Raw genomic sequence first — 25,989 nt, 5'->3', positions numbered from 1 at the left:
AACAGAATATTGCTGTTGAGAAAAGTAGAGAAAACCTGTCCCAACTGAACAATCGAGAGTGTCTTCTAAACCCTGAAGTGGATTAATCATAATTTTGGGTAACGATTTTGTCAGCATCAAATATTCGTTGTCATTTTTTATTCCCCTTTAGTCAGTGGAGATTCCCTCAACTCAACCTTGGGAGATTTCCCTGTTTTGGTTAAACTAATAACCCGCTTGCAGTTAGACCCACAGATCAGAACAACTTAGCTGTTCAACAAAGGAGTAACAGTTCCTTCGGTTCATGGATGATGCAAGGTGCTAGTTGCTAAAATCCTTTGTCCTTTCCTAGAAACAAGAATTAGGACCTAAAAAAAACTTTTCTTCTGGTTTCTGAGAATCCATATGTTGAAAGTTCATTTCTTAATAAAAAAATCTCTTTTTCTTTTTACAATTGGTGTGTGTCTTATTTAGGGTCAGTGGTTTGTGTTAGGTCTAAATTTCATGTTGTTTAGTTTGTTTCCTTTTATTTAGTATAATACATTGGTTGGGTAATAATATTGATCTGCGATTTTATCTGTGATTCGTTCTCAGCTATACTTACATGTGTTGATACTATTTATATTGATTCTAAATGCATTTTAAATACACATACATAAATCCCTTTAGTCATTTTACTTGGAATAAAAATTGATCAAAGGGAAAGCCAGGGTTTTTCCCTTGACTGTTTTATCCTAGAACATGACACTGTTAGTTTATGGACCTTATTCTACTTGAACATATCTCAGGCATGCCAAAGAAATGCATTCGCTTTGGGTAAAAAAAGGGCCTATATCTTTGTGAAACATGCATGAGGGATTAACAGTGTTGCACTAGAGATAGGTTGCATTGTGTTGAAATCAATAACTTGCGTCTAGATTTAACGTTTAGATTAATTTGAATAGTCGATGTAAGGCTTTGCACCTTGACAATATGTCTGTTCTGAATTACTCCCTAAGATTTCAAGATAACAGCAACAATAACCTCAAGGTATTAATCCAAATGCAGAAGGGAAAAAAGTAATTCTTTTTTTCTATTCAACACAAGAAACTTAGCAAGAGTGTTTTAATAATGGAATCTGAAGCAGAAAATTGCCTCTGCTAATCTGCACCAACTGCGTCGTTTGACTGAAAAGAAAGGTGAGCTCTTATTAGAACAACATTAGTCGCCCCAGCTAGTTTGATTGTTAACTTTTGCAGGAAAAAGGAGCAAAACAATACCCAAATTGCTTTCGGCAAAGTGGCGGTCGACAAAGATGCATGCAGAGTTCAGGGGAAAAGATTAGGAGGAAATCGTAACTTTCTCATTATTTTTGTGTCTCACCTTGGTGGTGTGTGGCTTTTTATTAAGAGAGCTCAAGCTCTTGGTTTTTGCGGTGCATGACATCGGGGAATAAAGTAATAATAAGAAAAAGAAAAGATCAAACGGGCGTAGCATTTTATTATTCTCCATGTCTGAGATGACATTGTTTGTGTTTGTGTGTGTGCTGGGAGGATGCTTATGGATGACAAGTTTTTGTTGCCTTAAACCCGCAGGTTTGGCATTCTACTTCCCTTTTTAACAATACACTGAATGAAAAGGACGAGAAGAGAGGATCAAAGATGTCATGGTTGGGGTGAGATCAAAAGAAACGACAGAGTAGGTATCTTGTACTGTAAGAGGCTTTATGAAGCTTTTACTTAGCAATCGCGCCATATCAGAACCACTAAATTAGTCTACAAAGTGTAATTTGGCAGACATGGGAATAATTAATCCAACCTTTTCTAAATTATGACACAAACTTAAATCCTATGTTCATATATTGCAATATTACATCCCTAAATATAATCTTAGCTCTGCAGAAACACAGTTCTATCTTGAATGGGAATAACATCCAGGAGTGATAGAAACCATTGGCTGCAGACAGAAAGAGCTCTGCTTCAATCTTTCCATGCTGACACATGAAATGCTAAAAACAGATGGAATTGATTGATAAAAATTTGCACTCAGTTAGCCAGACTGATTGATCCCTACCAGTCTGGCTTTGTGAGGACAGAGGAAAAGAAAGATTTTCAAGGATAAGGCCAGTGTTTCATTAAAACAGGTGACAAGCAGGAACAAGATAAGGGGCCCATGTGTTCGTGTGATTGGGAGTGACGTCTCATCGCTGATAACTGCTCAATCAAGAAAACTTGTGGTAGAACGACTCACTCAAGTTAGGAAGGATAAGGGCCTTCTATCAGTGTTCATCTTTAGCTTTCTGATTTCAGATAGAGTTTTCTGTTTCTCCATTTTGTTCTTATTTAAAGTTTTACTTAAAAAACTGTTTAGCATTTAAAGCCTTATGGCTCAAAATATATTTAGTTGTAAAATCGGGGCACAATACTGTGAGTACAGAATATTGTACTAGTTTTCTTTGTTCCCATTTTGGTCACTAGTTTTCAATTAGCATTAATAAAATGTATCATGCATCTTTCCATCTGATATTGCAACTTAAAAAGACCTTGTGGGTAAAATAGTAGCGAAAAATAAATCCTAAATGTTCTCGATTCAAACTGATAAACCAGCCACCACCTGATGTACCTTCAAATAACTATCAGCAATGGTCAAATACAATTTTTATTAGGGTTAGGTCACAGTACAACAAAAAACTGCACCTGTTATTGAGGTAATTCAGCTCCATAATACTAGAGATTAACAGAGATATTGGCTGTTGACAGGCATCAGATGATTTTCAGCTTAATAGGTCCTGAGAGGTGATCTGACACTGAAGAGGTTAAAAACCCAATTTTTTCCAATCAGTAAATGCATCATATGTAAGTGCTAATAACATCGGTGAGGATGCTGTCAATAAAAGAAGAAGACTTAAGTCAGTCATTTTCTATACCGCTTCTTCCATAGTGGGTCGCGGGGAAGCTGGTGCCTATCTCCAGCAGTCTATGGGTGGGAGGCGGGGTACACCCTGGACAGGTCGCCAGTCCATCGCAGGGGAACACACAAACAACCATGCACACACTCATTCATACACCGAAGGGCAATTTAGAGAGACTAATTAACCTAACAGGCATGTCTTTGGACTGTGGGAGGAAGCTGGAGTACCCAGTGAGAACCCACGCATGCACGGGGAGAACATGCAAACTCCATGCAGAAAGACCACCGGCCAGGAGTTGAACCCAAGACCTTCTTGCTGCAAGGCAACAGTGCTACCAACTGCACCACCGTGAAGAAGACTTAAAGTTACATATTTTTAGTATTAGTGCGGTGTTTGAAATGAAGACAGAAGAACAAAAATATAGGAACCTATTTAAAAGAAAATGTTCTACAGCATGTATGTAGTTTATTGAGGCTGTGAGAGGGTGAGACAGAGCAAGACTTTCAGCAGATAAAAAGGATGAACGGAGTGGAGCAAAAAAGCTCTGTTGTGTCCTTCAGAACGTTCAGACTCTCATAGAGCATGCTTGATTTAGAAATGTTGGCAGCATTTGGAAACCTTGGAGCTGTTGACAGGATCTACATTCTCTATAATATCACACAGGCTACTGCTTTAAACATGATAATTAATTGCTAATAAGATGCTAAGACAGTTTAAAATGTCATCTACATAAATATTTTGTTTTAAAATAATGGTGAGACCCTGTTACACAGTAACTGCACTCTAAAGCATCCTCCAAATATAAATTGAAATCAGCCTAAATCTGTGTCTGCAGGTCAAATATTTACCATAGATCAGAAATCGACCACAAAAACTTGATCAGCACAGGTCCATATAATGTAAACTGAAACTTTGTGTGATGGGAGCAGTAATCAAAACCAAGCAAGCTAAATGTAATAAAACCAAACACAGATCATTAGAAAAACCAAAAATGTTAACAAACATAACCAAACATAGTTTGTCATCATCAGCATAAAGCACACTGTTCATTTATACTATCATAAATTACTCAGAATTCTTTATTTATATCCATCTCTATTTTACTTGGCACAGACAGTGTTTTCATTAAATCTTCACATAGGGTTTAGACATTTGTGAGTAAAGGTATGATCAGAACATCCCTTAAACTGTAACCCGCAACAGTACTAACCTTTTAAGACCTTATAAGACCAAATATTACTTTGTTTCAAGTGAGCTTTGTATGTTTTGACTCTTCAAAACCCACAGACCTGAACCGATTGGTAAATCTGTCCAGTTAATTTGAACAGAGAGGTTACATAATACCCTCCAGATTGACTCTAGACCACTGAGAATGTAAGTGACTGCAGTCTTCTGGATCTGTTTGCCCACAGTGCAGACAGATCTAGTTTCTAATAATGACTAGCAGGCTACTAATCTGGACGGCAAAGAGATCCTTAACTTTCCCTTTCACTAATTGAAAATGTAACCCCAAAACACAAAACAAACATTCACTTAAACACGGTAGATGAAACAAACTTCTGTGAAAGTAGAGTTTAAACTGTCAGGCCACAACAGTCACATTTGGGATGAATCCTCACAGACACCAGAGGTTCACTTAGATTCTGTCTGTGCTAACACCTTAAGAGTAACGAGGTTCTTTAAGAGGATTAATGGATTTCTAGATCTTAAGGTAAGCCCTGCCAAAATGTTGTGCTTTCTCTGCAGTCAGGTACTATTTAGGCAATATGCGTAGCATGGACACCCCAAGGCAAAACTAACGGATAAACTCCTTATGGCAAGTCGACCATGCACCTAGTGTGTGATGTCTCCATATGAAGACAATATTTTGATACAGTACCTTATGAAGTATAGGAAAAGTGAGGAAATAACCCGGGGGCTTCAATCTATTTATCGTCAATTGTACAAAGTACCCGAGGTGTGTCTTATCTTCACTAAAGCTTTGCCAAACATTTAGGCCAAATATTTCATTTTTGGCATTAGCCAATGTGTTAGCTGGTATATGAGGAACTGGTAAACAAGTGTGCTGGGGAAGATACACAAAGGAAGAGGAAGAAAAACAAAACAAAAAAAATCCAAAATAGACTGACAGAGATCTGACATGATATTTTTCAGAAAGCTAAATAAATTTTCTTGTCTTCCCAATTTGAATTCAGAGATGCACTGAGAAACTCCCTGTTGACAAGAATAGACAGTATTTTTAGCTTGATTAGACCTGACCGGTTAAAAAAAACTCAAAAGTATCTTCTACAAATTTCTGTTACGGAGAGAAAGAGGATCAAGTCAGGCACTGAAAATTAAGTTAGAGGAAGCGCAGACATTCAGCAATGTATTTTAAAAGAAACTACATTTTCTAAGATATTTAATTCAGACTGCAAGAAAGAGAGCGAGATCTATAGGAAGAAACTTGTGCCATCAGAAATTAAATTTAAATTGCTCAGTCTGAAAATGTATTTGCATAACTTTAAATTAAATGCATTGGTTTGAAAATGAATTTCACTAAACTAAAACTAAATTTAATGGTTTGAAACAAAATTTGTTTGCTTTGAAACTGAATTTAATGGCTTGAAACTGAATTAGTTTGCTTTGAAACTGAATTTAAAGGTTTGAAACGGAATTTGTTTGCGTTGAAACTGAATTTAATGGTTTGATACTGAATTCATTTGCATTAAAAATGTATTTCTTGTATTAAAAATTCAGTTTGACTACTTGACATGTTCAGGTCTAAAATTCAAGTTCAGTTATAAAAAAATGTTTCAGGTTAAACTTCCTTTATGGCATGTTGAGCTGGAGCAGTGCAGCATACATGAGCTTGGCGGATGTCAATCACCAAGTCAAATAAGCATCTATAAGAAGCATCATGTAAACAAATGATGGTCAAACAGTAACACTTATGCTACCTGTAGCTACTAGCTAAACATGCCAGATTAGCATAGTATGCCGCCGGTGTTACGTCAGTCTGCGTTTCACCTCCCCCACCTCAGCGTAACTTCCGTTGCCTAGCAATTGTGTTAAGCACAGAGCTGTGAAACTGAACAAATTGAGCCAGAAGGTTAATACCGCTGTATGCACTGTAAATAACTACACGATTTTTATTTAACCTTTTACATATTGCTGATGGTTTATAATCCTATTTTGTTTAAAATGTTCTTGTTTTATGATCTTGTTCATTATTCAGCCATTTAAAATGTTCAAAATAATTTTTGTGTTCATAGATATAAAAATCTAACACTAGATAAAATACATTGATGACAAATATCATTTGTTCAATTTGTTTGTAAAGCTTTTAACAACTTGAACACTAATATATTAACTTTAGGAACATGTTTTAAAGCAGTTTATTTGTATAGCATGCTACTACTACTAATAATAATTATTATTATAATTATAAGAAAAAAACCAAACATTAATATAAGATATCAACTGACTGAATTATATCTGTCTAACTTCCACTCATTGGGGAAACCCAGCGAGATTTTGAAAACAATGTGCCGGGAGTCAGCTGTTCTATCGGGGTTTAGCGCACCAGCTGGCGAGGCAAGCCGGCTGCTGGAGCAGCGGACATGTCCGAACACATCGGAGCACTTGTGCAATTAAGCGATACCTTGATAAATCGATCAGATATTTCAGGTTTACACAACTACATACTCATGACTAAAAACATTGTAAAAGTTCGTTTTTTTTCACAGAATGTGCAATATATCCAATTTTATTCACAGCTTTTCTCTCTCCTCCGGCCATTGTGTCTTCTGTTTGAATAATCTACTTCGACCCGCAATGAATCACGTGATAGGGTGACACCTATCCTTCACCTCTGGGTGAAAGAAGGATGCATTTGTCGGCCGCATTTGAAGGAGCCTTCGAAGTTGGATAGCCTTCGTCGCCTCACCATGACGTAATCGGTCTACAAATGTGACCTTCAAAGGATGAAGCCCTTAATTCGGACGCAGCAATAGTGAATGACATCCACAAATCAGTAAATCTGTGTTTGAATAACCTCTGGCTTCAAGGACCCGGATGTGTGACACACAAAAATGAATTTTGGAACTGAAATTGAATAATGGAACTGAAAGTGAAAATAATCAAACTGAATTTTCAATTCAAGGCAAACAAATTCAGTTTCAAAGCAAATAAATTCAGTTTAAAACCAATGCATTTAATTTCAAATTAAGCAAATACAGATTCAGTCTGAGTAATTCAAATTATTTTCAAAAATTCGTTTTGCGGATGATGTGGTCCTATTGGCTTCATCAGCTTGTGATCTACAGCTCTTACTGGAGCAATTCACAGCCGAGTGTGAACCGTCTGGGATGAAAATCAGTGCCTCCAGGTCCGAGGCCATGGTCTTGAGCCGGAAAAGGGTAGAGTGCCTTCTTTGGGTCAGGGGGGAGGTCCTGCATCAAGTGGAGGAGTTAAAGTATCTAGGGGTCTTGTTCACGAATGAGGGAAAAATGGAGCAGGAGATCGATAGACGGATTGCTGCTGCGTCAGCAGTGATGCAGGCGCTGTACCAGTCTGTAGTGGTGAAGAGAGAGCTGAGTGAAAAAGCGAAGCTCTCAATTAACCGGTTGATCTACGTTCCCTCATCTATGGTCATGAGCTTTGGGTTATGACCGAAAGAACGAGATCACGGATACAAGCAGCCGAAATGAGTTTCCTCCGCAGGGTGTCTGGGCTCTCTTTTAGAGATAGGGTGAAAGACTCCCGGACGGCCGAGCCGCTGCTTCTCCACGTCGAGAGGAGCCAGTTGAGGTGCCCCGGGCATGTGGATAGGATGCCTCCTGGACGCCTCCCTGGTGAGGTGGCCCAAGTGGCTGGGGAGATGTAAATCTTGGATGGATGGATGGATGGATGGATGGATGGACGGACGGACGGACGGAGGGACGGACGGACGGATGGATGGATAATTCAAATTCAGTTTCTGATGGCACAAGTTTCTTCCCATAGAGATCAATACATAAACCAGATGCTAGAAAGGCTAAAAAGAGCAGAGCAAACTTGCTGTTTTTACCTTTTAAGCTTCCATCTTATGTCTGTTGAGGAACATGCTAGTAAAGGAGAGGTTGGTGGTCTTGTAAATTTTACAAAAGTTAAGAAATCAACCTTCTCTTGGGTATACAAATTAGAGGCTGACATTTTTTCGGGAGTCCCACGGGTCACGGGATTCCCACGGGAAACCCGCGGGACGGGAGACAGCATCAGTAAAGATCCCGTGATTGGGACGGTACAGGATAAAAAATGAACAGGAGCAGACGGGAGCGGGAGCTAACCAATAGGAGGGAAAATAAACTAGGATCAATTGTCCTTGGAAATGTAAACTGAGACTTTGTTATAAACTTTAAGAAAAAAAAACTTGGATCGACATTGTGTAGTTTTTTTCCAAGAAGCCTATACTATAATGTGAGTCAAACGAACTACACGACCCACAAGCCAACAGTGCTTCTGCTCGATGTTTTCCACCTGCGTTCATGATGGAGGGAACAAACGCAGGTGGAGAACTGGACGTGGTAAAATTGGATTTGTAACGTAAAGTCAGAAATAAGGACTTATCTATTAAACTCATAGAGCTGACAGGAAAGTCGCAAATATGACCGAACTTCAGGAGAGTTGAATGTAGCGGTGTTAACACGCAGCATGCTGCTTGTAAAACGTGTTTAGTTGTAATCAAGTTCACCAGTGATTAAGGGACACTTGTAAAGCAGATTCTGGATTAAATCAGCCCTGCATCTCTTCATTCATCAAACCAAAAGTACCAACATGTGTCAAGTCTCATCTGACCAACAAAATTGCTGCATGTGCTCTAAAGATTTAAGAGGTAAGGTACGGAAGCCCGTGAGGGGACATGGGGAAATTTATTTCTTTTGCGTCCCCACGCAATACTTTTGCGTTCGGCATTTTGGAGCAACAGCACAGATGACAAACTGCTCATAAAACAAACACTGATATGTGATTGATATGGTTTATTTGTCATATGCAGGTTAACACGCAGTAAACAATGCGATAAAATGCTTAGGATAAGAAGAACCGTTCAAATCACGATAAAAACAAAAACACTAATGGCGTACAAAAAAAAAGTACACATCATGCAGCCGTAATAAGGAAATAAAGTGTCACAGATGTGGTTTTGTGCAGTTTTATGGTCCAGAGTTCGGTAGTTTGTTTGACAGCTTGTGGATAAAAACTGTCTTTTAGTCTGATTGAAGATAATTTTATTTAATGCTGATTTCAAAATAAAACTCAATAAATCTCAAAACGGGTGTAGTGTTTGTTTCAATTTTGCAGTTATCTGGTTTGGAAACTATCCCACAAAGTATTGCGAAATAACGCAAAGACTATTGCGTGGGGACACAAAAGAGAAAAAATTCCCCATGTCCCCTCGCGGACCTCGTAGAAAGGCTTCATCAAGGGAAGATATTAAATAAATATGTTGTGAAATAGAAAAAAATTGAATGTACCATTAAATGTACAATTTATTTAATACATCATTAAATATTAAGTGTACCACTAATTACGTCATGTCGTCTTTAAAATTATACTTAATTATTCAGTGGCACATTTAATTGCATTATAGTCCATTTCATGATATAATGGTACATTTATTGTTTCTAATGATGTATTAAATAAATAAATGGTACCTTTAATTTAATGGCACATTTAATGTTACATTTCTTTCATGTTACATTTACTTCACTTATGGGACATTCACAACATTTATTTATTTAATGATGATTTTATTGTATTAATTTTGTCCAGTTTGACCCTCCATTCTTGATGCCTGTATAGGAGGTCATGTCAGAATTTAAATCAGGTGTTCTGGAGCAGACACACATCTAAAACTTGCAGGGAAGGGGTCCCTGAGGACCAGGGCTGTGAACCATTGAGGTACAGTTTCTAAATTGTGAAGGTAATGCCTTTTTGGCCTTTTGTTCAACAAGTACAGTTCTCTTACTAGGTGCATTTTTCTTTCGTTTCAGCAACTTGAAACATAAAAGTAATGTCATTGTTCAAAGGAAACAGTCACTTAATAAATAAGTAAAATACAACTATGTACATTTTGTTTATTCAACTAAGATATGCATGGTCTGTTTCCTTGTTTAATATTTTATTATTTTTTCATTATTATTCTTTTTACTTTAACTGGCCTTTACTACAGCTAAAAACAGGGACCTAACTGGTCCTTCAAAGAAAGAAATTGCCAAAAGACTAAAGGAAGAAAACAAAAATGGGAGTGGCACAGGAGTGGGAGTTGTTCTGAATGGGAGCGGGACGGGAGTGGGAGTCAATTTACCAGGAGTGGGACGGGACAGGATTTTTTTCATTATGCTGGCCTGGGATTGGGATGGGATAAGACATTTTTCTGTGGGAGCGGGATGGGACAGGAGAGAAAATCCACTCCCGTGTCACCCTCTAATACAAATGGCTGCAATCTTTTTTTTGTATTGTTAGCTGCTCTAACTACGCTAATCACTAAAATGAAATGACTTAGTTCAAAATATGAAGTCTATTGTGTATTTATTTTAAAATAGTGATATCCCTTAAAAGCTACAGGAGAGCCACCAATCATTCTTCTTAAAGGGGAACTCAAATCAACTTTTTTTGCAGATAAACTGTGTAAACTGGGCCTTGAGTGTGCAATTTTAATGTTACTGTGCTATTTTTATTAATTTCCTGTAAACTTATTTGATTCTGCAATATTTGTCCCAAAACCGTCTTAGTGCTGCCCTCTTTGGGTTGAACGGTCATTACTGCAATCGAATTTTCCTATTGGTTCAAACGGCACAGCTTGGTACATGCTTATGTCACAGCCCTCGCGTTCGGGTAAAACCATCTCACCCCGACACGCTCCCGTAGCTAGTCAGGGATTGCTCCTCCACGGCCGTGGCAGCGCCAGCTTCAGGCATCGCCGAGTCAGCGCCTTGAGCCAGCGGCTCAAACTGATAAGGCTCTGGCCCCCTGGGCTCCATAAAACCTCTCTTAACCTCTGATGACAAGGAGGGTGCTGCCACTTTCCCTGGTCCTCCTGACCACACTCCTGCTTAACCCCAACTGCTTATCACCACACTTGGCACTGCCCACTTTGGTGGCATTTTTCAAAATGTGGGGACGCAGTTATTCTTTCACATGCGGTTTAGTTTCACTTTAAGATAAAACGTTGAAACTATAGATAGCAAGCTATAAATGCCAAGGATTGCAGGTTTGTAAGCAGAGCAGATAGCCTTACTAGTTACCCAACTAATATATACCTTATATATCCACAGTGCTACTCTATAAAGAGTAACATAAATTTAGTGTAAGTCAATTCTATATTTGAATTATTTGTATCAAAGACAAGATAAAAATAAATGTTATAAATAACATCATCATCGTATTCACAATAGAAATACTTGTTGTTTTTCAGTTTTAAATAAAATTATTGAGGTCATTTTACACATTTTTGTGCAAATACCTTGTAACCCTGGTATATTTACGTATGGTTATCATACCATAAAAGACTCATACTTGCCCTATGCCTAGTCCACATGTTTACGGCCTGTGTTGTATAAATATTATTTTCAGCAACAGTCCAAAAAGGTCCACCTGTATCAGCCCAAATTCCTTTCATCACACAGAGCAGACTGAAAACCAATACGCAATGCTGATAAGTTTAATTGATAGGAAGGATTGGAGACAGAACAAATGTGCATGCGTAGAAGGGACTACCTTTTTTTTTTTAATTCTGAGAGCATTCATAAAGTTCTAATTGATTAGTGCATGTAGAAATGGCTACTATAAAAAGGACAACATTTTTCAATAAACACGGTTAGGGTGACAAATAAATGCAGAATTTGTCACAAAAGCTTACAAAAACATGAGTATTAACAAAACGTACTGTGCCAGAAATTGAATATGCAGAGGTTTAGACGTCAAGATAGAGTGAAGAATTTCTTTTATTTTTTTTAACATTTTATCTAAATAGCATAGTTTGTGCTGCTCCCCTGAACAGTTGGTAAATAGAATAATTACTGGCTGGTCACTGTAGTGTGAAATGACAGCGTGACCACTCCACAATGAAACACTGCCCTAATGCTGACAGAACATGATGAGCATATGACTGTCTGAATACAAAATGTCCCCCAGTGTGTGACAGAGACAAAAAAGGGAAATGGCAGTGAATTTTGTTCACACTGTGGCAGAAATTAATGTTATTCATTCAGCAAACTTGTGCTGAAGTGATCTTTTAACTTCCTCCATGCAACTACTGAAAGTGCACATATCCAGTGATTTTGGAAGACTGGGGTAAAAAGACAAAGTCATCCATAATGTGGGATTCGTGGTTAGGTGTTTTTGCAGAGACATGGTCTAAAAGGAGCTTATGCCCACAGCATCCTGCATTATGCTTATGCCCCTATATGGTGGTGACAGCATGATGCTGTTGGGATGTTTTCTTCAGCAGGGACTGGGAAAATGGTCACAGTTGATGGGAAGGTGGATAGAGCTAAATACAAGAAAACGTGTAGAGGCTGCAATCAACTGGAGTCTGGGCCGGACTCTAAACATACTATGCTGGAATGGTTTAGATCAAAGCATATTCATGTGTTAGAATGGCCCGCTCAAATTCCTAAAATAAATCCAATTAAGAATCTATGTGAAGATTTTAAAATTGCTGTTTACAGACTCTCGTCATCCAATACCACTGATCCGGAGCTATTTGCAAAAAATGAATAGATAATAAAGTCAGTTACTAGATGTGCAATGCTGATGATTCTACAAAATACCAAAACAAAAGGCCTGAATATAAATGAATGCAACACTGTTTTGATTTTTATTTATAGAAAGTTTTGAAAAATATAATTTTCCTTTGCTTATCGATAATCTGCATTGGTCTATTGCATAAAATCCCAATAAAATACTTGGAACATTTTGTGGTTATAACATGGCAAATGTGATATGGGGTAAAAATACTACAAAAATACTACAAAACTGATAGCTCATTACATCCATACATTGACTTTTAGTACAACTTCACTAATTGATATCTGAATTTCAATGTGTAACAAACTCTGATTGTTACACATTTCTTGACAAGGAAAGTCTGTAAAGAAGAATTTTACATCTTCCTATCCCGGGTTAAATAAAATTAATGATCAATTGTTTCCTCACATAGGAAACATAGGAAACAATTGTTCTAACACCCTGTTCTAACTCCTAGGACAGATTTTAACAGTCCTTTAAAGATACTGCAGAAATAAACGTGACAAACACCGTCACAAGGAGTTTGAAACATTACTCTGCGTATAAATGTTGTTTTCTATTGTGTGTGTGTCTTAGGTAAATCTCATAAAATTTAGATGAACTCAAATAAAAAGTGTAGACATGTGCTAATGAATGCCTAGAGGAAAACTGAAGACATTCTGGTTTAATGATAAAAAGCAGTGAGAATTGGTGTTATGAAGCAGCATAAATTAGCAAGTCCCACATACTCTAACAGTGTCAGGGTGGCAGTAGGCAAGTGATGAATAAAACTGATATGCTTCTGACAACAGGTGAGGTCTGAACTTGGTTTTCCCCACAGGAGCAACATGTGCTTCGTGCAAAATTAGATTACATTTATATTCCTAGGAGAAGGCTGCCACTTGAAAAGGGCAAATTGTATCTTTCAGAGCTTCCCAACCTTGATCCTAAGAGCACACTATCTGCTTGTTCCCTGCATCAGCACACCTGATTTAAACTAGTGGCTGATTAACAGAATGACTGGCAAGCCTTTGAGGTAATTAATTATTCGGAACCAGGTGTGTTGAAGGAAAGACCAAAGTGAAATATCCTCTTATTTTGATAGCCCAGCAGCTGTAGGTAGGTAGGATTATAATGAAGCAGATGCCAACTTCAGGCGATTAGTGGAGAACAGCCTGGCAGTAGTGGCACATAGTGCTAATAAGTTGCTTGTATCTTGTCTACCACTCGGTCACCATTTTCTTCTCTAATGATTGGCCAAAATGCTGGTACACAAAGGCCTTGAATGTGGAGGAGGCCGCTTTGGTGCTTTTGTAGCAGCCTGACAGCCTGAAGAGCAGTTCTTGAGAAGGCTCTTTCAACACAACAGGGAGATTCGTGGACTACTACCTTGCTAACTTCAAAATAAGACTCCCAAACAAAAGGTACATTTTGGTCTCAAGGTTAAAGCATTAATACCCAGGGCCCATAACAATAGCTGAAACGTATGCCACCAAACAAAGTCACATGGTGACAACAACTGAGATTGCGAGATCTTTTAAAGATATTTTTTTCGGCACAAGAGGCCTTTATTCTTCATTTTCTGACAGTAGGCAGACAGGAAAGAGGGGCAGAAAGAGGGGGAAGCATTCAGCAAAGGTTGCCGGGTCTGAGACTCAAACCAGGGACAGCTGCATCAAGCACTATGGCCTACATACATGGTTGCGCGCTTAGCCCCTACAAAACCAGCGCCTGTGAGATCTTATGCCATATCTTTTCTCATCCTTATCTTGAAGTATTATTTCTTTACAAGTATTCCAGATGCAACTGACTTTTAAACAAATTAAATGTCTCAACAGTTCATATTAAATTTCCCAGAGCAATGACACAATGGGCACCAACATGTTTGCCTAACCTTAGATTAGTCTTAATATTTCTATGAGGTATGTAGTTTTACTTTATTTTTTTTTTACTACATTTTTGTTGTTTAAATCCTGCGACTATAGAAGGTTGGTAAATTTTTTTGCTACTGGGATGACATCCTTAGATTTTTATTCCAAGCTAAAGTCATCTTGTTTTATTCAGGAAAGAGTACTAGAAGAGCAGCCACTTCTGGGAAAGTTCCAAGAATTGCAGGGTTCTGCATAATGTCCCTCTTTGAGCCTGTGGATTCCCACTGATGCAGAAAAAGCTTTGTCTTCTCAGGCTAATGCATTTGGAGCAGAAGCATGACAACATGCAGCAGAGGGTGTTTTCTGCATAAAGTGATGTACACTGCTAAAAGTGCTGTACTGCAAAATAATTTTAATCTGCCAAAGAGTTTTATGTAGTCAAAAGTATTAATGCTCACAAATTCCAAAATGAGTGGGTTTTTAATTGATAACAGAGCTGATCACAATGAGACTCTAGTCTGTTGCACGGCAACTATTGAAAATTGTATTTAAAAAACTTGTTGTAGTCTCTACCAATTGCTAAATATAATAACAGGACTTCTCTTTGACAGTGTGACAAATTTAGCATTTGTATTTAAGCCTGAAAAACTCACAGCTTTCCTCAGTCTCTCAAAAACCACCAATATGCAGAGTTTGTGGGTGCGTGTGTTTCTGCTCAGCTGGAACTTTCATTTGATAGGAATTCTGGTATTTACCAATCTCCATGTACAAGTTTCCTGATTTTGGCACAGGGATCACGGAATAATAATTCAGTCTTATGATGAGATCCTTTTGGCGGCAGCTGAAACAGTGGCAGGAGGATGTGATGCATAGAGCAGCCACGCCAACAAAATCATAACAATAAATTGCTTGGAGCTCTGCCAGCCCATTCTGGGTGTGATGAAGTTGTACTTTAGCATGAGGCTAGTCCTGCCTAAAATTCTCTAATGACCAATCTAGGCTGATGCACATGGGCTACATTCAAATTCATAAACAAGCCACAAAGGTCCTCCATGCTGCTCCCTGGATCCTGATACACTTCCACCACAATAATGAGGCACCGCAATCTCACCATTGAGGTTTTGTGTATGCTCCAAACAATCGACGAACTCTCATGGTTCCACACGAGTGATGGGAAGCCAACTGCATTTTTGATGAACTTTGAAGAACTCTCCAAGGTCCTGCAATGACCATCTACGTTCTGTCATGGTGTGGTCTTGACCCATGTGAAGAGGAGGGCTTTAATGACAATAAAGGTGGACTGTTTTTTTACAGACAGCAAGAGCTAAATCTTTTGCCTCTATAAACTCTGAAATGCACACAATAATCTGAAACAGCATCTAACATCTTATGTTTTATATCTAAGAAATTTCATTTTTATCAAATTTGACCAAAACCTTAACACCAAAATAGATCTCTCAGTTTAAAATACCCATTTAATATGTAGTATCTCTTTAAGTATTCAAGTCTTTTGTTTTGACATTTCACTAAGGTTTTATTATGTATTTAAGCAAAAAAAAAAAGAAAACCCATGTTAATTTGGCATCTGAGTGAAAATATGATAATAGAAGAAATGAGGAGTGATAATAGTAAATTATCACACAGTCACACAGCTGTGAGTAAAACTGTTTAACAGGCAGTTTGAATGTGTAGAGTCCACATTAGCAGACCCCTAATATTGCAAATAGCTTCCACACTCTGTCGTCTGAACACCTCTGATGTTTGAAACTCGTCAAATTGATTTTTTTCTCATTGACGATTTTCTTTCTACTGCAACACACAATGACATTTAAATTTGCCAAAATGGCAAACAAAAAGAAATTTTTAAATCACCAATAAGATACTTCAAGGTATACGGCATAAACTGATTAAGTTTTATAGAGTAAAAAATGTAATGACGCAGTGAGGATGGAACCATCTTACTAATAGAGCAGTTCAACTATTTACCGTATCCAGGCTTCAGTTTTAGTTGCGGCCTCGCAGTACTGTTCAGCTGTTTGCTTGTAGTTCTCGAAGTTCTGTAGGCAAAAAACACAGAGACCCAAATGTGACAATTTATTCATAAATTTATACAAGAGCTCAAAATATAGATTCAGAGCATATAGCGGGCTGCTCATTCAGGCTTCTTTTATTTAAAGAAATTGTTTCTGCAGACTTCAGGTTGCATCATTAGAAAGCATAAAAACATGACTATGTCAAAATCTTCGAATAAAGCTTAATGAATCAGAGCTTTGCAACTTGCATATCTACGTATATAAGATTACTATGGTTGCAACAACTTTTTCAGCTTTAATTCAAGCCTTAATAGGCCAGACGTCATGAGCAAAATGAAGAAAGCACCACTGGAAATGTCACATTCCATAAATCAGTGACCTTTGGATTTTACAGCCTGCTTACAAATCTGAATATTGACGCTCTGATGGTACTCCATAATGTTTTACTTCATGTGAGAAACCCTGGCATTTAAACAGCAATTACAACCCAGATGCCGTTTGTACCTGCTGGGCAAAGTCATATACAGCACACTTTTACCTGAATAATCAGGTGGTCGCAGTGTTAAGTACACTGCATTGTAGAGAATACAGCAGATAGTAAGAAAGAATGTGTAGGATTTGATTATGAAAAGGAAAATTTAATGTCAGCTGCTCATGATGATCACCTTAGAGGCTTAGTGTCAAAATGTATAAAAAGGTTTGTCCAAAAAAAACCAAATACGAACCTAATCTCTCTCACCACCCTCTCATACACATTCACTGCAGTAATCACCATTTTAAACCAATAACCACAGCACTCAGGCTTTTACTTAATAACTCCATATATTCCCAATAGATGAGGTGATAGGAGAGGAAGATAATTGAAGTGACTGTGCAGGGAAGAGATTGGATCAAACACAAACCTCCCCCACAATCCCTAGCCCTCTACTCCTTCAGTGCCCGCAAGTCATTTTCATTTCTCATTATTTTAGGCTCATCTACAGACAGGCTTGCCCCGGTTTGAATGTCTGCTGTTGGAAAAGACTCAACATATTCTCACAGGCATTTTTTACTTAATCTGTTCTGCTTCTATTCTTTGTGATACAGTAATCTGACCCTGTATCATTTCCTTTCTTACTCAATAAGACAGAAGTCATCCCTCTAAAATGGAGCACATTTCAGATCAACAAGTATCACTCCAGACTGCTGTACAATGACGACTTTTTTAAATGAATTGTGGTTAATAAAGATACAAGGTAAAAATATGCCCGAACTAAAATATTACATAACTATAGTTATACTTGTTTAGTAAAATGAATAACATTTATCCTCTTGAATCATGTTTGTCTAAATAAAGTTTAACTTTCCTATTATTACCCAGGAATTATTACTCACTGGAAATGTGTCTCCTAATTACAATTAATACAGGTTTCAATGTCCATAACAGAAAGGAATAATAAATGAAACCTCAGAGTAGACGTCTGGTGTAACTCATTCTGGTACTCTGTAAAGATATATTCAATAATAGGAGTTTTATATTAATGACCAGATTAGTTTTAGGAGGTAATAGTTGTACTTTATTATTAGTATATTTGAAATACTATACTGGTAGATGTGGTAGAGTAATTAAAAACAGAGAGACCCAACAGTCAGGATATGAATGCTGTTGATTCTGTGTAATTGAATCATTAATTTAGAAGGGGTTAAAAAAATTACCTCCAAATAGTGTTGAGTTAAATCCACCTAATCTGATGAAAAGAAGAAAGAGATGGGAAAAAACAGAAATCGGCCATATAAATGGTTAGAAGAAAAGCCAAAATGGCAGAGACTTAGCTGATGATTAACATCAGGGTGATTTAAAGAAGGTGTAATTACTGTGTTCTCCACAACTTTGGGGAGCTATTGGCCCCACAATGTACAGTTATTGAAAAAAAAACCAACTTAGGCTGATAAATTACAGTTTGCTAAAAAACACAACACAACTTGCTTAAAGAGAAACATTTTATGGACCAGTGAACGCAAAATTGTCCTTTTACGGTGTAGGTGCTGGAGACTGTTTGTCAGGTGAGCCCCAAACACTGAAGCAATTATCAGGAACTGTGGTTATGTAGCTGGTACTCGTCGTCTTCTGCTTATCCGGGACTGGGTCGCGGGGGCAGCAGATTCAGCAGAGACACCCAGACGTCCCTCTCCCCAGACACCTCCTCCAGCTCCTCCGGGTGGAGCCCAAGGCGTTCCCAGGCCAGCCGAGAGACATAGTCCCTCCAGCGTGTCCTGGGCCGTCCCCTGGGCCTCCTCCCGATGGGACTTGCCTGGAACACCTCCCGAGGAAGGCGTCCAGGAGGCATCCGGTACAGATGCCCAAGCCACCTCAACTTGCTCCTCTCGATGTGGAGGAGCAGCGGCTCTACTCCGGGCCCCTCCTGGATGGCCGAGCTCCTCGCCCTATCTCTAAGGGAGTGCCCGGCCACCCTACGGAGGAAGCTCATTTCATCCACTTGTATCCGGGATCTCGTTCTTTCGGTAATGACCCAAAGTTTATGGCCATAGGTGAGGGTAGGAACGTAGACCGACCGGTAAATCAAGAGCTTCGCTTTTCGGCTCAGCTCTCTCTTCACCACAACGGCACAGTGCCCCCATTACTGCGGCAGCCGCACCGATCCGTCTGTCGATCTCCCGCTCCATTCTTCCCTCACTCGTGAACAAGACCCCGAGATACTTAAACTCCTCCACTTGAGACAGGAACCAACCTGAAGGGGATAAGCCACCCTTTTCCGTTCGAGTACCATGGCCTCTGACTTGGAGGAGCTGATCTTCACCCCAGTCGCTTCACATTCGGCTGCGAACCGCCACATGCTGTAGGTCTTGGCTAGAGAGGGCCAGCAGGACCACGTCATCTGCAAAAAGAAGAGACAAAATCCACTGGTCCCCAAACCAGACCCCCTCCAGCCCTTGGTTGCACCTAGAAATCCTGTCCATAAAAGTTATGAACAGGACCGGTGACAAAGGGCAGCCCTGCCGGAGTCCAACATGCACCGGGAACAGGTCCGACTTAGTGCAATGAACCCTCGAGTACCCTGTAGAGGGTATGGAGCTGGTCCAGTGTTCCACGGCTGGGACGAAAACCACACTGCTCCTCCTGAAACTGAGGTTCGACTATTGGCCGGACTCTCCTCTCCAATACCCTGGCATAGGCCTTACCAGGTAGGCTGAGGAGTGTGATCTCCCTGTAGTTGGAACACACTCTCCGATCAGAGGCACTGTCCCCGACCGCCACGCAATGTTGAAGAGGCGTGTCAACAATGACAGCCCCACAACATCCAGAGATTTGAGGTACTCAGGGCGGATCTCATCCACCCCCGAAGCCCTGCCATCATGGAGCTTTTTAACCACCTCGGTGACTTCAGCCTGGGTGATGAAGGAGTCCAACCCCGAGTCCCCAACCTCTGTTTCCACCAGGGAATGCGTGATGGCAGGATTAAGGAGATCCTCGAAGTACTCCTTCCACCGCCCGATAATGTCCTCAGTTGAGGTCAGCAGCCTCCAACCCCCACTATAAACAGTGTTTATAGTGGGGGCAAAGCACCGCTTCCCCCTCCTGAGGTGCCGGACAATTTGCCAGAATCGTTTTGAGGCCAACCGGTAGTCCTTCTCCATGGCCTCACCGAACTCCTCCCAGGCCCGAGTTTTTGCCTCTGCCACAGCCCGGGCTGCAGCACGCGTGGCCTCACGGTACCCGTTAGCCACCTCAGGAGTCCCACAAGCCAACCACAGCCGATAGGACTTCTTCTTCAGCTTGACAGCATCCCTTACTGCCGGTGTCCACCACCGGGTTCTGGGATTGCCGCCGCGACAGGCACCGCAGACCTTACGGCTGCAGCTACGGGCAGCAGCATCGACAATAGATGCGGAGAACATGGTCCACTCGGACTCTATGTCTCCAACATCCCCCGGGATCTGGTCAAAGCTCTCCCGGAGGTGGGAGTTGAATACATCCCTGGCCGAGGGCTCCACCAGACGTTCCCAGCAGACCCTCACTATGCGCTTGGGCCTGCCAAGTCTGTCCGGCTTTCTCCTCCTCCAGCGGATCCAACTCACCACCAGGTGGTGATCAGTGGACAGCTCAGCCCCTCTCTTCACCCAAGTGTCCAAAACATGCGGCCAAAGGTCTGATGATACGACAACAAAGTCGATCATTGACCTCCTGCCTAGGGTGTCCTAGTGCCAAGTACACTGATGGACACCCTTATGTTTGAACATGGTGTTCATTATGGACAATCCATGACTAGCACAGAAGTCCAATAACAAAGCACCACTCGGATTCAGATCGGGGAGGCCATTCCTCCCGATCACGCCTTTCCAGGTGTCACTGTCGTTTCCCACGTGGGCGTTGACGTCTCCCGGCAGAATAATGGAGTCCCCGGGAGGGGCACTATCCAGCAACCCCGACAGGGACACCAAGAAGGCTGGGTACTCCGCACTACCGCTCGGCCCGTAGGCCGAGACGACAGTCAGAGACCCATCCCCAACCCGAAAGCGCAGGGATGTGACCCTCTCATCCACTGGGGTAAACCCCAACACAAGACGGCTGAGCTGGGGGGCAACAAGCAAACCCACACCAGCCCGTCGCCTCTCCCCGTGGGCCACTCCAGAGTAGAAGAGAGTCCAACCCCTCTCAAGGAGATTGGTTCCAGAGCCCACGCTGTGCGTGGAGGGGAGCCCGACTATTTCTAGTCGATATCTCTCGACCTCCCGCACAAGCTCAGGCTCCTTCCCCCCCTGCGAGGTGACATTCCACGTCCCTAGAGCCAGCCTAAGCATCCGGGGATCGGGCCACTGAGGTTTCCACCTTCTTCCGCCACCCAATCCTCATTGCACCGGCCCCTCACGGTTCCCCCTGCAGGTGGTGGGCCCACTGGGGGACGGTTATGTAGCTATTTGTATTAAAATATAGTATATTTTGCTTTATGCTATAGATGATTGAGTTTGAAAAAAATGCAAACACGGCTATGTTTTCAACGTTTTTTACAATTTCTGTAGATTGAGAAGTAAAAATTTTCTACAGCCTCTCTGCTGCCAATTCATAAACAGTTGTACTTTAATAGTACAACTGTTTATGAGTTACTGTACTGTAACTCATGTGTTTCAATAATCTACTATGTGTAGATCATTTCCAATAAATGTCATAATCCAACTGTTTAGCACCAAACAATGGAATGTTGTATATTAAAAAAGCAGTAGTCTTTATTTCTGTTAGAGGGAAGTAAGATGTAACTTTGGCAGGCTCTTTGTGAATATAAATTTTCCAAAAGAACCAGTGGGACATCTAGAGTTGGAGCCAAAATATGCAAAAAAGGAAAAAAACAAGGCTCCATAGAGGTTTAAATACATGGGTACTTGATTATACAAGACACAGAGAGAGTACAGCAACATGAAAAATGAACTGATGTTGTCTCTTTAAGGTTTGTTTAGGTAGCAGACTATGCTATCCATTAAAATTATGCATGATTCTTTTGTATTTGAGTTCAAATTAGTGTTATAAATTCAGATTCCAATGGATCAGAATTACTTCCATATTTGAGAGACTGCCTTTTCTAAAAAATCTGGTTTTGTTAAAATTGCATCATGGTACTTTAGGATGCTGTTCCACTGTTTTTCATCATGCCACAAATTTTTACATATCTACAAATGTTTTTTATGTGAGTCCTAATTTGAGGAAAAGAAGCACATTAAGTGAAGCCTGTCATCTGTTAGCTGGCTTATAATGCATCTCTTTTTACATAGTGAGCATGTATTAGAGTGTAGAATTTAAAATATTCTACTGCATCAGGAGGGTGTGCAGAACATCTGCCATGGCATCACTGTCTCATTTTATTCTGTTTCTCCATATTTAGTGAACTGCAGATGAAAGTTTAATGATCCACTGTCTATAGTTGCCCTTAGGTTTTCAAGTAATTATTATCTGATCAGAAAGTGGCATAGATAAAACTGCTAATAACATGCAGCAGGCTGAAGTATATACATCTTTTTTAGTGTAAACAGCGCATCTGCATAACGTAACATGAGATTTGGTAAAGGTGTTATTGGGTCATTGCTGAGACATTTGAGCAGCACTTGCATCATGTCGTTTATGCCACACTTCAAAAAATAAGTATCATCAGTGCACAGAATATTTTCCCAAATATCTTAGGGATCATCAGGATGACATTAACTAGCAAGTGAGGCCTGTAGTCCTTTAGATATTATTCTGGGTCTGCTTGTGACGTCCTGGCTAACCTGTTGACGAGTAATTTTTGTGGGCCATCCACTACTGGGAAGATTCTCCACTGTACTATATTTTCTCCATTTGGGATAATAGTCCTTATGGTGGTTCACTGTAGTCCTAAAGTTTTAGAAATGGCCCTGTAACCCTTTCTATCCAATGATAGAAGTCACTTAATTCCTCATCTGTTCTTGAATTTCTATGCATAGGAGCATGATGTGTTGCTTTTTTGAGATCTTTAGCCTACTTCATGTTGTCAGTTGATTTCTATTTAAGAGATTTCTTAAAACTACATGTGTAGACGTGGTTAGGGAAAATTGGACTCAGCTTTCCAAAAACACCGTGGCTAGCTAATCATAAATTAACAATTAGAGAGGCAACTAATCTTTCACATAGTTTCACATGTTTTCAAATAGCTAGGGTAATATACAGGTCCTTCTCAAAAAATTAGCATATTGTGATAAAGTTCATTATTTTCCATAATGTAATGATGAAAATTTAACATTCATATATTTTAGATTCATTGCACACTAACTGAAATATTTCAGGTCTTTCATTGTCTTAATATGGATGATTTTGGCATATAGCTCATGAAAACCCAAAATTCCTATCTCACAAAATTAGCATATTTCATCCGACCAATAAAAGAAAAGTGTTTTTAATACAAAAAACGTCAACCTTCAAATAATCATGTACAGTTATGCACTCAATACTTGGTCGGGAATCCTTTTGCAGAAATGACTGCTTCAATGCGGTGTGGCATGGAGGCAATCAGCCTGTGGCACTGCTGAGGTCTTATGGAGGCCCAGGATGCTTCGATAGCGGCCTTTAGCTCATCCAGAGTGTTGGGTCTTAAGTCTCTCAACGTTCTCTTCACAATATCCCACAGATTCTCTATGGGGTTCAGGTCAGGAGAGTTGGCAGGCCAATTGAGCACAGTTATACCATGGTCAGTAAACCATTTACCAGTGGTTTTGGCACTGTGAGCAGGTGCCAGGTCGTGCTGAAAAATGAAATATTCATCTCCATAAAGCTTTTCAGCAGATGGAAGCATGAAGTGCTCCAAAATCTCCTGATAGCTAGCTGCATTGACCCTGCCCTTGATAAAACACAGTGGACCAACACCAGCAGCTGACATGGCACCCCAGACCATCACTGACTGTGGGTACTTGACACTGGACTTCTGGCATTTTGGCATTTCCTTCTCCCCAGTCTTCCTCCAGACTCTGGCACCTTGATTTCCGAATGACATGCAGAATTTGCTTTCATCCGAAAAAAGTACTTTGGACCACTGAGCAACAGTCCAGTGCTGCTTCTCTGTAGCCCAGGTCAGGCGCTTCTGCCGCTGTTTCTGGTTCAAAAGTGGCTTGACCTGGGGAATGCGGCACCTGTAGCCCATTTCCTGCACACGCCTGTGCACGGTGGCTCTGGATGTTTCTACTCCAGACTCAGTCCACTGCTTCCGCAGGTCCCCCGACGTCTGGAATCGGCCCTTCTCCACAATCTTCCTCAGGGTCTGGTCACCTCTTCTCGTTGTGCAGCGTTTTCTGCCACACTTTTTCCTTCTCACAGACTTCCCACTGAGGTGCCTTGATACAGCACTCTGGGAACAGCCTATTCGTTCAGAAATTTCTTTCTGTGTCTTACCCTCTTGCTTGAGGGTGTCAATAGTGGCCTTCTGGACAGCAGTCAGGTCGGCAGTCTTACCCATGATTGGGGTTTTGAGTGATGAACCAGGCTGGGAGTTTTAAAGGCCTCAGGAATCTTTTGCAGGTGTTTAGAGTTAACCCGTTGATTTAGACGATTAGGTTCATAGCTCGTTTAGAGACCCTTTTAATGATATGCTAATTTTGTGAGATAGGAATTTTGGGTTTTCATGAGCTGTGTGCTAAAATCATCCGTATTAAGACAATAAAAGACCTGAAATATTTCAGTTAGTGTGCAATGAATCTAAAATATATGAATGTTAAATTTTCATCATGACATTATGGAAAATAATGAACTTTATCACAATATGCTAATTTTTTGAGAAGGACCTGTAGCTATTCCTCTCAATGAAAGAAACTCATAATTTGAAAAATGCTTTTTGTACTTACTTGTGTTATCTTTAACTGAGTTGAAAAAATTACCATTTCAAATCTGTCAGTGTAATAAAAAAAAAAGCAAAAACCGAAGAAATCTGTTCAATGTACCTAAGGTAGCCTTTTATTCTATGCCATTAAATGCAGAGAAGAGTAGTGGTCTGACGGCCGCATTTGGCATTTTCCACCAAACACTACTTTAGCAAACTAGAAACATTTATTTTCGATAAAAGATATACTAAATCATAAAATACTCATTAACTGTTCCCTGGCCATGCAAGAAGGGAATGTAAAATAAGATGGAATCATTACTGGAGCATCTGGATTAACAGTAGAGCTTCCAGGTTTGAGTTGTTCTGTGATAGTGAGACTGTTTTGTGTTTCAGTTTATCAACATATACTTTTGTGTCTTTTTATCAGAGCAGACCTCAAACAGCAGCCCCAGCTCTCATGACACCAGAGAAGAGGATCACCTATCACTGGCATACATGCGCTGAGCTCTTCCCAGTTGTTTCCACCCATAGGGACAAAAGCCCAGTGTAGAGAGGCTGAAAAGGGAGAGATGATAACCCTCCAAGGAGGAGAGCTAGGTTTTGAGGTTGTTGGAAAGGCTCATGGAGAGGATTAGTGTGATTGCACGTGTGCTGTGTTTGTGTATAATCTTGCATACATGCAGGTGTGTGACTAAATCTGTATTTGCTCCCGAATCTCTGTGTTCAGATGATCCTTGCTTGCACACTTGTCTGAACACCCTCTAGGAGCTGTTGACTGAGATGGGCTGATGTCAGGGTTTTAAAGGGAGGAGTTCTTTCATGTTCCACGCATGGACGGAGGCGGATTAATTTTTCTTTCTCAGGGACAAGTTGGCAAAGAAAGGTGAGAAGAGGGGATTAAACAAGGTGAATTTTAAACTAAGACTTGTTTACAGAGTTATGGGGTTCATTGCCACAGGAAGGAGTATATACTCTACTCATACACTGTGGAGAGATTAGGAGAGCTTCCAAAAATAAATGAGAGCGAAAGGGTGGATGGTGGGGACTGGAAGAGAGGAGATTTGGAGGATGTTCCCGTATGTTCAGTACAGTAAAATCTTTATGATTCTGTTTTTATTTCTAAATTTGTTTGGAGTGCCTTTGGCTTTATG

The 25,989-nt window shown here is 40.2% G+C and overlaps 1 protein-coding gene across 2 annotated transcripts in view; it reads right to left on the bottom strand.

Moving 5' to 3' along the window:
- The window catches only part of chchd6b (coiled-coil-helix-coiled-coil-helix domain containing 6b), a 93,176-nt gene that overhangs the window by 31,299 nt on the left and 35,888 nt on the right, over positions 1-25,989 (bottom strand). For both annotated transcript variants that reach the window (XM_047346297.1, XM_047346298.1), the window contains one exon: positions 16,477-16,547. In XM_047346297.1, the coding sequence (XP_047202253.1) occupies positions 16,477-16,547 (71 nt within the window). The remainder of the gene's footprint in view (positions 1-16,476; positions 16,548-25,989) is intronic.

Source organism: Girardinichthys multiradiatus, chromosome 20 (genome assembly GCF_021462225.1).
Source record: "Girardinichthys multiradiatus isolate DD_20200921_A chromosome 20, DD_fGirMul_XY1, whole genome shotgun sequence".
NCBI classification, from domain to species: domain Eukaryota; kingdom Metazoa; phylum Chordata; class Actinopteri; order Cyprinodontiformes; family Goodeidae; genus Girardinichthys; species Girardinichthys multiradiatus.
Note: the sequence above shows the minus strand (reverse complement) of the source record. Positions and strands in the feature narration are given on the sequence as shown.